The 17273-nt window shown below is 49.6% G+C and overlaps 1 protein-coding gene across 1 annotated transcript in view; it reads right to left on the reverse strand.

The window, feature by feature from the left end:
• Window positions 1–17273, reverse strand: part of CAMKK1 (calcium/calmodulin-dependent protein kinase kinase 1, alpha) — a gene marked incomplete at its 5' end in the record, with an annotated part of 30907 nt that overhangs the window by 565 nt on the left and 13069 nt on the right. The window contains 6 exons of the mRNA XM_009867459.1: window positions 5895–5998; window positions 6434–6562; window positions 9014–9101; window positions 12984–13057; window positions 14640–14693; window positions 15355–15554. Coding sequence (XP_009865761.1) covers window positions 5895–5998; window positions 6434–6562; window positions 9014–9101; window positions 12984–13057; window positions 14640–14693; window positions 15355–15554 — 649 coding nt within the window. The remainder of the gene's footprint in view (window positions 1–5894; window positions 5999–6433; window positions 6563–9013; window positions 9102–12983; window positions 13058–14639; window positions 14694–15354; window positions 15555–17273) is intronic.

Here is a 17273-nt window from a genome sequence, read left to right on the forward strand (position 1 = left end):
AGTTTCCATGAGTGGTCCCCAAAATCAGTCGGCACGGGAGGGCAGCAGTCTCCACTTGCGTTGTACATATACCACGACACCTTCAAGCCTGTTCCCCCGCTCTTAATTTTCAGCATCTTCCTACGCAGAACACTTGAGCTTTGCTGCGATGGGCTGGGACAGAGATGAGACGGGACAACTCACCTCTGCCAGCGGGGAGGCAGGCTCAGAGCTGCTCGGGGCATCACTCGGAAGCACGAGTGGAGACATTTGGGCTGACGGAGCGTTTTGCTGGCCCCAACTGAGCATCCTCTATGGGCTCGGAGCTGAACCGACCACTTTGGCAAAGCCGGGGCCGAGCCTCAGCCACGTGCACGGCAGCACTGCGCCCTGGCGCATCCTCCAGCCGGCCAGAAGACAGCCCGTGACTGAGATGTGACCAGAAGCTGTCACTGCTCCAGGCTGAATGGAGAGACCTCCAGGTAGCACCCACAACACCCCACAGCAGAGACCTACGGCACGCAGACAACCTGCCCCTCCAGCGCGGGAGCCGCTGCAGCAGAGATGGCTCCAGCTCTATTTCTTTTCCACAACCACTAAATATTAAACCCGAGCTCAGCCTCTCCCAAATTCTGTAGCAGCGGTTTCTGCTAAAACCCAACTGGCCTTTTTCACTCCGCCCTCCCCAAAGAAGGCTGAAATGCCAAATAATAATAATTTTAAAAAGCATACATAAACATTAGTGTCACACACACGGAATTACTGCGGCAAAATTGCTCCTACAGGAAGGAAGGATGGAGCCGAATGCTCTCGCTACCACACAAATCACACAGGCTGAGGAGAGGACACGTGTTTCTACAGCACCCAGGGGAAACACAGACACGGAATTACCTCAAAGATGGATGCAAATATACCGACGGGTTTAAGAGGAGCCTGTCCCTGCGAGCAAAACAATGAGACAAAGGAAGAAAGTGATCATGAAGATGATGGCAGCAGGCAAAGGAGCTCGTTATTTCTGTACGTAACGAGCCCGGCGAGCAGCGTGAAATGGAGAATGGAGCATGGAGAATGGAGCACTGGTCACGTTGACTTGCAGCCTGAAGGGCAGATGAGGACAGGCACTGGTGGCACTGGTACAAACCCCAGGCACTGGTGGCACTGGCACTGCTGCTGAAGGCTCCAGCGGGCTCCCAGCACAGGGCTGCTGCCCAGCTGTGCTCTCCTGGGCTGTGCACCCTGGCACCTCTGGGGTTTTGGTGCCCCATCACAGCCGTGGCATTGCCGCCGCGTGCGATGGAGCGGCCAAGCACAGCGTAGGCAGAGCCACGGGAGGGTCCTGCCGATGGTGGTTCTTTGCCAGAGGAAAGTTCTGTGCCACGGCTGGTGCCTTGGTCCTTGGGAGGACGAGGATACCTACCTGCCCCGCGGGCATGGCTCTTCCCATGAGACACGCTGCAGCAAAAATGGAGAAGGCCGTCACCTGGGTCTGACTGTGTTCTGAAAGCATCTATGGGGCACCTACCCAAAACCTTCCTGGGACTGCAGAGACAGACACCGAGCACCAGTAGAGACCACGGGAGGACCTTCAGTGGAAACATCTGGCATACTTAGACCCAGCCTGCAGCTCTTTCCTTTGTCGGAGATGATGCTGCAGACCTGGCTCTCCTCGGGGGAATCTCTGCAGCCTGCTTTTGAGCAGCCCTATGGCACCGACACCGAGGATTTTCTCAGCACAAATTCTCCACGAGGCAGATACCTCTCGGCTGCTTTTTTTTTCCACTTGGAAACCTGACTCAGCCATTTTTTTTACCTCCCTCTCCTCCCTGCCCTGCCTACATGGGCAGTGTGGCCCTAAGGGCAGCGACTGCTATTTTGCTTTCGTTTTGGGAAGGCTGGAAAGGGGGTAGGCTTTCTAAAAACAGCCCGATTCCCCCATGCAGGAGCTGACAACCACATTTCATCAATAGTAATAGCAGCCATAATGGGAAAGTAAATTGGGTCTGTCAAAACACGGCAATTCATTTGATGGGTAGTGGTTGCAATAAATGAGAGTAATAAAATGTGGTGAAGCCAGGGCTGACTTAATTAGAAGAAATCTAGAGCAGGCAGAAGGTACATAGCAAACGCTGTCAGCAGAAACCCAGAACTTAGCTGTGGAGGCTAAACACCTGGGGTTAAAAAACACCCCACGACTGGAAAAATTAGAAATGATCAGCTCCTTCTGCCGCCATCGTTAAGGCTTGAGCCTGGCCCTGGTCTGCAGGACCTGCAAGGCTCAAAGAATCGCTGCATCTTTGGGCACATCCTGCGTGAAAGGGTCTGGTGCCAACCAGTCCCCAAGCAGCTCAGCGGTGACAGATGGCTTCTGGGTGCGTGTGGGTGCTCTTGTGGGAGAGGCAACCACCGCGAAACACAAATTGCTAAACGGGGGCATCTCCGTTTTAGTTCCCCTCTACCTGGAGAACGTGCCTGTTATTTTAACAGCTGCATTTTTAACTTCTCATTGCTATTAAACAAAGCATTAAATAACAGCCAGGACAGGATTTGCTTCTTCCAGGTCCAAGGAGGGCTGAAAAATTGCCCTCTCCTCCCAGGGATACGTTAAGAACTCTTTTGAATGACTGATGTCTAAAGGAACAAAGGCTGTGGCAAACACGAAAGCCCTCCTGCTCCCATTCTGCGCAAGCCGCTTCTGCAGGAAGCATTTCCAAGAACAGAGCCCAGCACACTGTGTACAGGTAACGCAGGGAGAAATTAAAAAAAAAAAGACTCAACCGCATGATTTAATTTCCTCCTCTCCAAATCCCAAAGAGCACGCTTAAAGGACAGATCCATTTTAAGAACCATCAATTAGGCATCAAATACCAGAAAGCAGACTCAGCTGTCAGAGGATTTCCTGCAAAAATATATTCTCAGTGCGGGCACAGATGCAAGATGCTCGAAGCAGCAGCGAGCGGGGCTCTGGCAATTGCACATGCATCCTAATTAAATTGAAACTGGAGTTTTCTAATCGCTTTTCCTTTTTCTTATGCAGAAACACAAGGTTTTTTCTACCTGTAACTAGAAGGAAATCCCATATTACAAAAGCTAATTTCTTTCTCGCACTAGAGACGCTGTCGTGGGGGAGGAGAAGCTCTGTGCTGGAGAGCTTGGGAATCTGTGGCTTGTTTTATTTTTCTCCTCTCAGCTCCTTGTGGGCAACCACACAGCAGCAGGGACAGAGAGAGGCAACGGCCACGGGCCCTGCTCTTTTGGCAAGTCCCACTTTCGGGGTGCCCTGTCCAGCTACAGGGGTGGGAACGGCGCCTGACACGCAGGAACCCTGCCGAGCCTTTACGCTTCAACAATATTCTCTGTTCCTGCTAGGTCCTGGGAATTTATAGTTACCCAGGCTCACTCAAAACTTATTTTAACTACTACAGTGCTATTCATAACATTTGCACCAATATTATATTTTATATGTGTATTAAGGGTGGTTTTACTAGAGAACGAGGCACTATGAATTAAGAACTGGATGGGCTTAGTGTCTAGCTCTGTTTGCCCTGTGGAAATAACACTGTAATCAAGAGATAACTCACTGAACAATGAACATGCCCATTTAGACTCGGTTCACTTAAAATCAATGTCATTAGACTCAACAAATGTATTTAAATTTAAAACATCGCATTCAAACAGCCCAACGTTTGAAATAATAATCCACATTCCTTAAGGGGAAAAAAAAAAAAAGTAAGTCCCTGCTGCTGTGTTTAACACATGACACTTTGCTGAAGAGACTTTGCCAGCGTCTTTCTTTCAAACAGAAGGGTTTTGACGTGGGTTCTTGGAGCTCCAGTTGTGCATGAATTAATTTAGGATAAAGTCAATTGTTACTGCCAAAACTTGCACGAGACCGAGAAATTGAGCGCAGGGGTTAGTGCAGTGGAGAACTGGCACATTCAAAGACCATTTGCCCTTTTTTTTTTTTGACCTCTCCAGGTGCTTACACTGGTGGCAGAGGCCAGGCCAGCAAAGCCACAGCTCCGTCCCTGATCTGACACGTTCTTGTAAACCGAGGGCGCTGGACACAGCAGCACAGCAGCGGATCTTATACACGGTTTACAAAAACCTCTTAGTCTAGTGCCAGGTGAGGAGACTGAATCCACACCTGGGGCTGAAACGAGCAGAGACAGGGAAAGACTCCAGTTTTGTATAAGCTGTGAAGAATTAAGACTGTTAACTTCAGAAAAGAGAAGAAAGCCAAAAGGCCTGAGAGGATTTTGAAAGGGATTAGACAGTGATAACGTGGGTAACCAGAAACTTCTCAGCTACATCAGATCAAGTGAATTTCACTTATTCTGAGCAGATAATAAAGCTGTAGTATTGGGGTCAAGGAGCTTCCACACCATTTGCGTAGCGACATGAGCTTTCAAGCATCTCAAATGAAGGTGGAAGGAAACAGGTCACTTCTGGAAACAGACTCAGGCATTACAACAGCAGACCACCTTGAAATAGCAATTTGGGCAGAGTCTGAGGAAGAAGAAAGAAGAAATCCTGCCCTGCTGTGAATCAGCCATCCTGGACAGCAGGAAACATGCAACACATTTTTCTTCAAATTTAGTAAAGGTTCTCCCACCTCAGAGCGACACAATGACCAGGAATGACAGTGAAGATACAGGCAGGAACGTGTCAAATTAGCAATAACTAATTTGGAAGGCAAATAGCCAAGGGAAACAAATGAGGACAAACGAAAAAGGAGCCGTGACTGCCATGCCCGTCAGATATACCCCATGGTAGCCCTCGTTGGGGGAATGTTTAACCATTAAAACTGTGTTTAATATTAACCGGTCCTGAACCAAAAGGCAGAGTCTCTGATACAGAGTCGAGCCCTAAAGGATCAGCATCTTTAACTGAGCTGAGCGCTTCAATCCCCACATACGCGAGAGCGACGCACACACACACTCCTCTCTCTGCACTGCAAAGGTGCAGCGAGGCTCAGCGTGCCAGGCCTGGTACTGGGATTTGGGGTGGAAAAGGATCATTCTGGGACAACACAGCTTTGTTGGGACCTGCAGCCTTACAGATTCTGCACGGTAAGAAGAGGAAAATAGCCGTGCTGGGTCAGGCTACTGGTCCAGCTGATACTTACTGGACTGACAGCCCAGAACCCCAGCTCTGAAAGGGATGGGTAACCAACGTGAGGGAGAAAAAGTAAGAGCCAAGTAAAGGACAGAGGAATTCTCCCCCAGCCCTATACATCCAGACAGTTTAAAATTGGTTGACAAAACTAACAATAATTAGTCTTCTCCCTTTTTAATCCCAATATAGACATTTATCGCCAATCTCTAAAATATTCCATTGCAATGTGTTCCACTATTTCACACAGGTGTGTGTAGAATACTGCATTCCTTCTCAAATGAAAGAGCAATGTCCACGTGTTCTCTGCCCTGCGTCTCCACGGTGTCCCTGCCCAGACTTGGGCCCCACACACAGACAAACCACAACACCACATTTCCAGCTTATAAAACATGCAAATGGCTCGTCGGGTGCTTTTTCTGAAGGAGAGAAGAATTAAACTCTCCAATACATATCTAGACTAGGCTCTAATTATTAGATTGGTTCACGGATCTCTAATGGATCTTTGATGACAGTGTACCATGAGCTAACAGGTTAAAAAACAGACCCAAGTTTAGCACTTTATACATGTTTAGACCAAACTCATCTTACAGAGAGAACTGGATCTATAAAAGGAATACCTGGGTTGCTTTACCGCATTGTATTTTAACCCTAGAAGAATTGAGGTAGTTCCAGTATTTGATTTAAAAGGGAGTTTTGTCCTTAAGTGCTACAGAAAAGGTTTGCAAACTGCTTCCTTCACCCTCCCCACACACCTTTACTCTGCAGGTGCAGCAGAGCCAGGTAAAGCTGTACATACGTACATCAGCAAGTTCCCTGGAGCAGACATGGACCTCTCCTCTCGCCTGGTCTGAACCTCGAACGGGTTTCCAAAGGAGCGTTTTCTCAGCATGGCCTTCACTAGGATCTTCGAGGAAGGAAAACAGATGAGTGAGAACAGCGGGGCTGACACATCACCCGCTTGAAGCCAGTTCAGAGGAGTCTAACAACAGCTTCTTTAATAATTCAACAGACATTTAGTGTTACAGCTAGAGCATAAGCTAGAAAAACCCACAGAGCAGCTACGTGACTTCCAGGCAGTGTCAAGGCGGTGAGGTCAGGCGTCTGGATGCAGACCGTTGCTGGCAAGAGGCAAAGAGGATGATGCTGACCGCTGCCTGCCACTCCTGGTGGGCCAAGTCCATGAGAAGGAGGGACCAGAGCTGTCCTGGGCCACCCTCCCAGGCAGGCACTGCCAGGAGCACACATGCACCCTCTGCAAACCACCTTCCCCAGCTGAGAGCTTCCCCAGAGCACCACGCTCTTGCCCCATGCAGAGGATGTGGTTGCGGTTTGTACGTACCACAGCTGGTAAACTCGGAATCGTCTTCACCGAGTTCTTCACCTCCTCCTCCGTCACCTCCACCACAGTGCAGTGCTCCTCCTCCAGTGGCAGGGGCTCCTCGCCGCCCTTTGTCAGCCAGGGGTGCACCTGTGTGGTGGGAACACAGACAGCGGTAGCTCTCCCTTCTGCAGCAGAGAGCTGGGATGTCAGTGATGAGAGGGAAACAGGGGCACGGGGCAGATTATGGGGGTATGGACTCATTTTCCACTTCCAGTAATTTGCTTCAACCAGCTCCCTTGGGCATGGCTGCAGCCTGGAGCCTGGCCAGGTGGCATCTTGGAGAAACCCAGCACCCTCTGAATTATGTTTGGAACACTTTGAAAATCTGAGTTAACCAGAGAGTTTTCATCTTTTCCTCTCACACGCACACGTTTCACCCAGGGTTACGCAAGCTCATGATCTGTGACAATCGAGGTCATTTACGCATCTGCACAAACAAGGGGTTCAGATGCTTAAAAGAGAATATTTGGATCTGCATAGTGAGGCCACATGCTACTTGAACAGCCTCCTGCCTGCAGAAATAGGGAAATAACTGTCTGAGCACCACACAAACCTCCGCACACCCACGCAAAGGAGAGAGAAGGCAGTTTCCCACCATCCCTCCCTGTCAGTGCTGTGGAAGGGAGCTGAAGGCAGGAGGGGGTGAGGGTCTCTGCAACCCACACCCAGGGCTGCACATTTTGCCCATCAGGGAGAGCATCCTCCGGTGCTGCAGCCAGAAAGGCCCTCTAGGACAAGCAGTTTAGATAGGACAGGTGCTCACCGCCTACTGCCCTTCCAGTGGGTTGGATGCACGTGTCTTGAATGTTCTCCAAGCGCGTAACAATGAGCTGCTTCACAGCACTTAAGTATTTTCCAAAGATCATTAATTGTGCTGATAATAACTCTTTTCAAAGGCACAACAGCACATCCAGCCTTAAGTGGAACCACGACACCGAACCCTACAGCCTACCTGGGGCTTGCAAACATTTTAGCTAGGGAGAGGACTGTGTCTAGCCACATGTTCAAAGCTCCTCATATGATTTATTTTGATGGGGAACAGCAATTTCAAATCCAGTTGGGCAGAGCCATTAAGCTATTTGTCCAGCCTAACCCCCTTAATATAATTTTACCGCCTCCTTCAAGCTTTTGCCGTGTTTATCTTCAATGTAGACATCAGAGATTTATCGGCTGACAAACAATCACACATGAGAAGCGGCATCGAGTTAATGCTTGCCTGCAGAAGAACATCTGCAGTGGCAGCAGCGTTTTATCTTACAAGTAAGGAAGATGAAAGAGAAAGAGGAGGGGAGTGTGAAAACAGGGGAAAACAAAAAGGGAAGGAGCCCTGGGAGGAGGAGAAAACCTGGAAGAGCCACTTGGAAATGTGAGACTGTGCAAGGAGCCCAGGCTGGAGCACCGATCCATGCTATATGTTACTTTAGAGCAAAGAAGCTCCTCAGGGTTCGCTGGTGACTACGAACACAGAGGCAGCGCGTCATCCCCTCATCCAGATTGCATAAGCTGCAACGCGTCAGGCTCTCCTGTACTCTCCAGGTTGAATTCCTCTGGCCAACGCCTCCTGGGATGGTGGCAGTCATTGCACAGCCACTTCTGCCAAGAAGCTGCTTGGCCATCACCTTACTTGTGGGAACAGCAGAGGAAAGCTGCCCTTTGTCTGCTGCCCCCCAAGGGATGATTTCCTTGGCTGTGAATGTGAGGAAAACAGTGTTCGAGGCCCTGGGCTGAGCTTAGAGCCCAGCCTGGTGCTCTTCAATGCTCTTCTCGCATTGAACACAAGCCCTCAAGCACACCAAGCATCTTCTGCGTGAAGCGCTTGCAAGGGCTGGCCAAGCAAAATCCCTTAAATACAGCTTCAAAGGACTTCCCACCATCACTGGCTGTGGCCTCCTGGGTCAGCTTTGGCAGCAAACATGCTGCTGTCGGCCTGAGACAAAGCGAAGAAGAGTCGTGTGCCTTGCAAAGGATGCTGATGGACCTCTGTGGAAATCTTGAGGGAGTCCACCAGGTCCAAGGCCTCGGTGAAGGGTGACAGGAGGACAGAAAGCCCATGAAAAAACACAACAAAGCCAAACCCTGGCAAGCTGTGTGCTCTGGTAGTTCAAGTCGATCTCTGTGTTAACAAGCATCTCACAAGTAAAGCTGACAGAAACAAATGTGCTGCCTTGAGGCCGCTGACCACGCAAGCACTGGGAGGAACGTGCTTCCAACACGGGGCCAGCGCTGACAGCACGGGCTCTGCAGCTAGCAGTCCCCATGACAAGGACGGTTCTCCCAGGGATTCACTGAGGATCAGCCAGCTTTTGAGTAATTTTGATTTAAATAAGTAAACAAGAAAGCTTTTGTCAATATTCCCCAAGCTAGCAGCAGCGACAGAGCTGTTAGACGCTGCAAAATGAGCGCCCTCCCTTTCCAAGGCGGCGTGCCAGAGAAAGCTCCCAAAACAAACACCGGGAACAGCTCTGCCTCATTAGAAGGTACCACAGGATCAACAAAATCAGCTGAGACAAAAGACTATAACATCAATGCCTAATTTACCTTAATTTCAGGGACTGTTATCCTTGTTTCTGGATTTTTATCAAGCATGCGTAGGATCAGTTCCTTGAGCTCTTCACTCCTCTGTGCTCTGAGTACAGAAAACAGTACAGAGTTAACAAGGGAACTGTGAGTGCTCAAGGCATGCACGGTCCTCCCTGCGGTTACTTGGTAGAGAAACTCCTCCGCTGAGAAAATATTTTCCCCACAAACTTAAGAAAGGAAGGTCTAATTGCTTTGGTTGCTTCTCAGGCATCATGGTCACTGCTACGGGGTTTGGGGATCCCGTTCTGCCCACTAACCCAGCCCCAAACGCCCTCGAAATGCAGGAGGAGGGATGGGGTGAATGGCTCTAAGGACATTTTTGAAGGGATCACATTATAGAGGAATTTCAGAGGACAGATCCTGGGACAACGAAGCGTTATTGAGAGCAGAACTGGAACTGGGCTCTATGATACAAGAAAGGCATAACTTGTTTTGCCAAATCTGCATCCTGAGCTGGAAGAAACATCCCCATCTGACACTTGAGGTCTCAGCTAAGCTTGTAGGTCTTGTTAATTAAATTGCTTCCACGAACGCTGATGGCAGACACTTCGGTAACTCTGTATTTCCTACACGTATAGCTCAGCCTTGGCGTAACACAAAGAGGGAGCAAACAGATGAGATTAAGAGAAATACATCGAATTTTTTAACAGTACTTCCAAGATCTAAATGCTGGAGTTGCTGAACCCAGAAGTCACCCTATTCCCATGGAGCCCTTGGTCCTGTGCCTCTAATCCAAAGGCTTTAAAGACCTCTAATGACGCTGGCAACATCTTTAAAACACACTTGACCTGTACAACCCAGGTGCTATGAAATAAAATGCCAGCGTACGACGGAACGGCGTTAGGCAGCTGAAAGTCTGCATCACAAATGACTTCTGAGGAGCTGTGTTTCTGCACAGAGGTGGGATTTAGTAGCACAACATGTCACTCCCCAGCAGGGCTGCAGATTGAAAAGCACAGATGAGGACCAAGTCCTGTGCCCACCTTCTCTCCAACCCCTCCCAGCCTGAATGAAGACCACATTACCCTGAGGGATATTACAGACCCATGGAAACAGAGCTGCTGTTTAATAATCTATGACTACTTCATGTGTGCTTTGGTTGCGGGATGTTTAACAATGAACCACAAGCAAACACTGCTCGTTCAGTGGGAAGGGGCAGAAAGTTGAGTTTAAAGTCTGGGCAAGGGCAGGATGAGTCCTCGGAGACTTCCCACCTCCCAGAGAGTTTTTAAAAATGAGAGTTTTTAAAATATTTCCCATCAGATCTGTGCACCAAAGCGGCAACAGCATAATGCAAAATATAAGAACTATATAATCACTTAATGCTTCTGGGCATGAGATCGATTTCTACGGAACGCAGGATTAGCGTAACAGGATCAGAAAGCATCAGGTGGGCTATGGCCAGGTGACAGATCACAGTGCCCTCTCTCTGTTTTCCCCTCTCTCCCTTCTGCCAGCGGTGCGTGCTGTACGCGATGGCATTTCTCATCTGACGAGCCTGCGCTCTCTGGAATTTCTCAGAGTCACAGTGCTGAAACAGCTCTCAAGAAAACACCGAGCGTCACAAAGCTCAGCACCCCGTCGGGAGGGCTGCCAGCACCGCAGATCGTTGTACTGCACGCCCGCAGGTCAAAGATCGTCGTCCTGGACTTCAGCTCTTCACCAGGAGAGACTACACGAAGCTTCTGACTCTCTTAATACACTCCTGGACTGAAACTTCTCCAGCTTGCTTTTTAGCCATGCCAGGACCGTCAGGGTGTGATCTAACTCCATTTACCTTGTGTCATGCCAAGGACTCACTGACATGAATGAGCACTCCAGAGCGATAAATATTTATCCCAGCGTCTCTAAGAGAAGGGAAAGGACAGTGATGCTGGTACATTCAGCTCCGTCTCTGTCCTAAACGTTGTCAGGAAACAGGCAATGAGTTTCCATGGGCTGTCTGCACACAGGAATGTGTCTTTTGTAGCCATGGTGAAATAAATTGAAACCAAAATAATCCTAACCGTAGCGAGGTGATAATTCTGTGGGAGGTCAAGGTGGATCCAGTCCAGCAAATTCCAGCTTTATGTGCATCACTGCGACTGCCTTTATCTAACACATAAATGTAGTTTAGAAGCCATCAACACCCAGTAATTCAACAACCTAACGATGGGTGCAGCTCTATTTAGACTGGGACAGCAGGTCACAGAGAAATCCGAAGAAATCATCTTGCAGCTGAATTACCTCTGAAGGAAATGTCTGAATGAAGAAAAGGATCTTAGCACAGCCCAGTTAGCCCATTAAACGTTAATAACTTAACTGCAGACACAGATGGGAACAGTCACTTGTAAGCTGACTGCTAACCCAAATACACGATGGCTGAGAGAGGATGGGCAGTTTGCCAGGGCCCAAGCAAGCAGCGAGAAGACTGCCAGGGAAACCGAAACAATTTTTTATTTTATTTTTTTTTTTAATTTTTGCTGCAGTGTTGTCAAGACAAAGCCCTGCCCTGACCGCAGCGCAACCGGTGGGAACCCAGCAATGTGGCGTGACCGCGCCTGAAGCCTCGTTAGCTGTAAAACCTGACCAAGGGCACGAGGCTGGCTTGCCCGGATTGCTCCATGCCCACGAGGCCCGTGTTTGCCATCTAACTCGTGGCCACAGCTCCTTGGGAGATGGGCTCCACGCTCCTCGGTGTGGGCTCCACCAGGCTGAGCAGAGACGAGCTGCCTGCAGCTTCGTGGTCCGTGGAGAGGTCACCAATGCAGCCCAGGGAGCCTGGGGCATGAGAGAGCTCGGCTCAAGCCGATGTCTAAAATAGGACAGCCTGAGCACCCCTTGCTTTCTGCAGACTCAGAAGGATGCCTGAGGTTGCCAAGACAGAGGCCCAGCCCTTCGCTGCAGGTGTCTAAAAGTTCCGTGAGGACCTCACACTAAAATCATGGAACAGATGGTGGACACACGCTTGTGTCGCGGGCTGCCTGACAGCCTCCCTCCCTCTCTAATACCAGGGGTGTCTTTCATGAGAGTTTTAATTTCTTCATGCTCGTTTCAAATCAAGTCATTTCATCCCTACGTTTTTATTAGAATGAGCAGCTGGGTCAAGAAAGTCAAAAACTCTTTGCCTGACTATTTGGGAAGGAAAACTAAAAAGTCTAGTATTGGCTACATCATCTGATGGTAACCACAAGCAAATTAACCCCCAAGAGCAAGTCGTCAGAGGCCTGAAGCTGGAGGAGACGCCGAGGAGTGGCCAGTGCATGAAGGGGAAGGCACGGCGGCCGGTGGCAGAGACCGAGCAGACCCCAAGTGTAAGCACCCCCTGCCAGGCTCATCTGGCACCATCACACACACTCCTCACTCTCTGCCTTGATGCTGAGCAACCCGCTGCTCAAACAGCCCCTGAGTGGTCTTGGCCTGTCCCCCCACCCTGCGGAGAGCACTTCTGGGGCCACAGTTGTGCATCTCAGGACGAGCCTCCTCCCACCAGACGCCTCCCCCGGCTCCAAGGCAAGCCCTCAGAAGCAGCACGTGCTCCGAGACCGAGGTCTCTAAGCTTTTCTGAAGTTCGTTGCTTTTGAAAACCAATGCACTGAATCATCTCAGTGACTACTGAACACAAAACCCCAACCAAACCATGCCTTCAACATCTCCATGGTCAAGCAGCCGTGGCAGAACTCCCTAGACCCATAACGAAACCCCTTTGCTTCCACAGATTTCAAGAGCCGTTTCCTCCAGTGCCCAGCATGGGCACAGGAGCAGCAGAGGCAGCTGGAACGCTTCGACAACACCTGCACAAAGCCCTCGTGGAGGAGCCGGGGGAAAGCAAAGCACCTCGCTCACCCTCGCCCGTCCCTCTGCGGTGACCCACCGGCATTTACGCCGTACAGCGAGCAACCATGAAAACTGAACTTCATTTTACAGTAGCTGAGTAAAGTTTACTTACTCTTCTGGGAACTCTACAGGCTTGTTCTTGATCCTGTTATGAAGACCCAGAATATATTCATCTATAAAAGGGCACTGCAAAGCAAACAAAAGATTTTCCAGTTGTCAGAGATCCTGGCACTGCTCAGGCGTTTGTCGTTCACGTAACAGAAGCAAACTGTCTGTTTGCACTCTCTTAGTTTTACACAGAGACGGAAATAAATAACACGCACACAATAAGTGGATTTGTTCCTCGCTAAAAAAAATAAATGCAGAAGAACGGCAGGGGGATCTGGGGAGTACACAACTGGACCAGGATACCCTCTTCATCCAGCCCAACAGTTGATCACAAACTACTTATTTTCCTTTTCTTTGCTCCACTCCCCCCTGCAAAATCGAGACACTGATAGCAGCTGGCTTGCACCACTACTTTGAGGTCTCTACGACAAGCATCATTTGGAACTAGGTATCGCTATTAAAACACTTGAGTTTCCATTTTAAATTCAGATATTTGGATACAAAACCTATTTTTGTGGAGCACAACTTTTCCTGCCGGATTCATTTCGATATAGTTCCTGGCCTGTCCTACCTGTCAGGGCAGGCAGCTACCTGAGCTGTGGTGAATACCACAGGGGACATAGGAGCAGCATGTTCACCCAGCCTATGAACATCTGCACTTGTTTTAGTGGGCTGTGGGCTGCTGGCAGGCCTGCCTGGCTGGATAGATTAAATTATGGAATACAAAACAGGCACAAAATGTACAATATTTACTGTACAGAGTCACATGGAACAAACATATCCTTGCATTTGCCTTTATATTCCCTCTTTCTTTCCTCAGAGGGAAATAATATCACCATGAGGTTATATCAGAATATAAAATCAAGTTATACCCTTCCACTTGAGGATTTGGCCCAAATGAGACATCGTTATGGATGCAGATCAGGGAATATTTTCCACCCTGACTCGGCTCAGCGATATCAGACCAGCAATGGAGATAATTCAGCCTTCGCCATCTCCCCCAGCCACTTCTTACCCCGAGCTGGACTCCTTATGCCTTTGTGGTGGGATCTGCGGTGGTCTGGGCTTGGACAGGAGGTTCAGGTAACGTACCTGCACACACAGACCGCACGTACCTGCTGTTCTGCCTGCCCTGGGAGAGAGCACGGTTGGGACAAGGGGCTTCTGGTGGCAGGAGAGGGAAAAGCCATTACAGGAGACAGAGTTTGCAGAAGGCAGCTCTGAAGAGCTGGCTCTGCTGAAAGCGGTCTCCATCTGGCCCAGCTCAGCTCTGGCAGGCAGAGCTTTCTGTAATCTGGATTGCTAACGTGCTGCAGTGGCTTGGGATTGAATTTATTCTTCTCTCCACACTTTGTCTGGCCTGTTACTAAATACAGGCGATACAGATAACTCCCTGACAAAACGCCGTTGGTGCTGCTGACGCTGCTCTGGGTTTGCAGCACAAACGACTGCTCTGAGTAAGGGGCCAACTCTAGAAACCACCATGCCCACAGATCACAGCGTCACCTCCTTGCCATCCACAGGGTGATCTGGGAGAGGGGGAGCTTGCAGAAGGTAGGTCTTTGTGTCTAATATCTGCCTTTATTTGGAAAGGAATGAGTCAAAAGCCAGGCGGGCAGATGCGGCCGCGCAGGGCTCCAGTGAGCGAAAGCCAGCTTACCTTCCCGTAAACAAAGCAGTACAGGGTGATCCCCATGGCCCAGACGTCAAGCGCCTGAAAGAAAGCACGCACGGGCACTAAACAAGATGCAGCACAGAGACAGTTTCCCCACCGACTCACAGGACATCAATCACATGCACTTAATATCTCCTGTTGTACGGTGCAGAGCCGCTCTGAGGTTGGGCTCCTAAAGGCATCTGCAGGGTGCCTGGGGGAGGAGGACTGTGCTGGGCCAGACACTGTTGCCCTTGGTTTTGCTGTGGGGCTCAGCGACCAGCAAGCAGCCCCTTCTTACAGGAGATGACACCTTTCAGGGCTGAACTTCAAAAAGGAGCCCTCAGAAGCCTCCTTTGAGGCAAAACCCCCGCACCAGAGCCTATCCCCACAGCCTTCACACCGCTCCTCGTTCTCAGGGTTCATGACCTCGGTGTGCAGCAACCCCCTCTGCCTCTTGATTATTTCGGGAGAGAATCAAGAGTTTCCTCCTTTCCCTTTCGGCAGGGGTCCACGACAAACCTTGTTTGCTGCACAGAACAACCAACGTGAATTTTGCCTGGACTGAACATGGAATTAGAGCTTCAGTTTTCCTTAACAACCACTCTCATTTGCACCACAGTCTCTGAGTGGGTGACGTGCAACGGATGCAGGTGTGGTGTTGCCCTTTGTGCCATGCCTGGGGGGTCCCAGGAGACACCAGCTGGGAGCAAAGACTTACCTTTCCACTGAAACTTTTGCCAGTGTCTGAAATGGCCTCTGGTGCCATGAAGGCTGGTGTCCCTGCCGTGCTGGAAAGCTGGGCATCGTTCCCTTCAAACTGATTGCTGACTCCAAAATCGGCAATTTTGACATGCCCATCATCTCCTAAGAGCAAGTTGGAAGGCTTGATGTCCCGGTGAATGATCTTCTGGTAGTGCACTAAATAAAAAAATAAATAAAATTATCTATCTATATCAAAGGAGTTATACAAAACCAGAAGCACGGTCTGCAACAGTAGCCAACACACACAGGGAAAACCTTTCCAGGAGGATGAAAATAAAGGTGCAAGCTCAGGCACCCCACTCAAAGCTGCTGCTGGATATGCAATATAATGTAGCAGAAGTGTCATTTCCTACAGCCATTCCTTTTCGGTGCCTCACTGGGACGTGCACCAGAGTACAACGCTCAGAAACACAGCTGTCACCAGTAATTATGCAAAGAACAGACATGAACCCAGAAACAGAGCTGTTCGAGAAGGAAACCATTCAAATCCTGCAGATCAGCCTCACTGTACTGGCTGCTGGGCTGGGCAACTTGCAGCATGAAAGGTTTATGGGATCCAAATTCGTTTATTTGGAAACTGCAGCACTGTAAAGCTAATCAAAAGGGGTAGAATGGAACAGGCCCAGAGGAGATACTCAGGCAATCAGCAGCTGAGCACCGAGTGGAGCAAACAGCTCAGGAATCAGTGGGTACTTCCAGCTCCAAAGGTGCCTCTGGCCAGGGAGCAATCACCAGCTGGTGGGTGCCAGCATCGCCAGGAAGGTGCCCACTCTCTAGTCCTGCTTTGCAGTAGAGCCCACAAAAACAGAGAAATAATTGTACACAGCAAAAATGAAAGAAACCCTTACAAAGAGCTTGGAGGCTGAGACGCACAACAGCAAAAGCCCTCTGGTTATGAGCTACCTGGGAAGCAACGTTGTGGCTGCAAGAAAGTCATTTCTGGGCCACTGAGTGAAGGGAGTTGTAGGAAAGTGGCTGACTTCTCAAGAGCTTGGAGAACAAATTAAAATAAAAACTTTTTGAACGCAAAACGACTGCAAAAGCGGAACTGTAGAAAACCCAAGAGACTTTACTGAAGAGGAGAGACAATCCTTTAAGTCTGCACTGCCCTGTCCCAGGGGAACAGGACTCCTCAGCCTCTTTCCTCCCCCAAGCACCACTTTCGTATTTCCTTCTTGCAAATGGAACGTGTTTGTTTTTATACCTCACCATGAGTGCTTCCCATATCTCCTAGGAAATAAGCAGTTGGGTGGGGGAAAACGCTGGTCTAACCCTTTCCTGCTTGACAAAACCTGGTTAACACTGCCACAAAGGCAGCCTGCCCGACAGAGCCTCCCAATTTGTGGTTTAGGGCTAAGAAAGAACAGATTTCATGTAACTCTTCCGCTCTGCTCAAACCAGCTTTCCAGCAGGCTGTGTCTGGGGAGGAAGAGCCACACTTACAGATAATTCCATGAGGATGACTCCTTAGTTTAAAGCACTGCTGGGGGATCATAGACTGGCCTAGGCTGGAAGAGACCCTAAAGATCATTTAATCCAATGCCCTGCCATGGGCAGGGACGCCTCTCAACTAGATCAGGCTACTCAAGGCTCCGTCCAACCTGGCCTTGAACACCTCCGGGGAGGGGGCAGCCACAACATCTCTGGGCCATTTATTCCAAAGTCTTGCCGCCCTCGTACAGAAGAATTTCTTCCTGAAATCTAATCTAAATCTATTCTCCTTCAACTTAAACCCATTTCCCCTTGTCCTATCGCTGGACACTCTTGTCCCTCCCCAGCCTCCCTGTAGGTTCCCTTCAGGTACTGGAAGGCAGCTACTAGGTCCCCCCGGAGTCTTCTTTTTTCCAGACTGGCCAACCCCAGCTCCCACAGCCT

The sequence above is a fragment of the Apaloderma vittatum genome, unplaced genomic scaffold (assembly GCF_000703405.1).
Source record: "Apaloderma vittatum isolate BGI_N311 unplaced genomic scaffold, ASM70340v1 scaffold9584, whole genome shotgun sequence".
NCBI lineage: Eukaryota > Metazoa > Chordata > Aves > Trogoniformes > Trogonidae > Apaloderma > Apaloderma vittatum.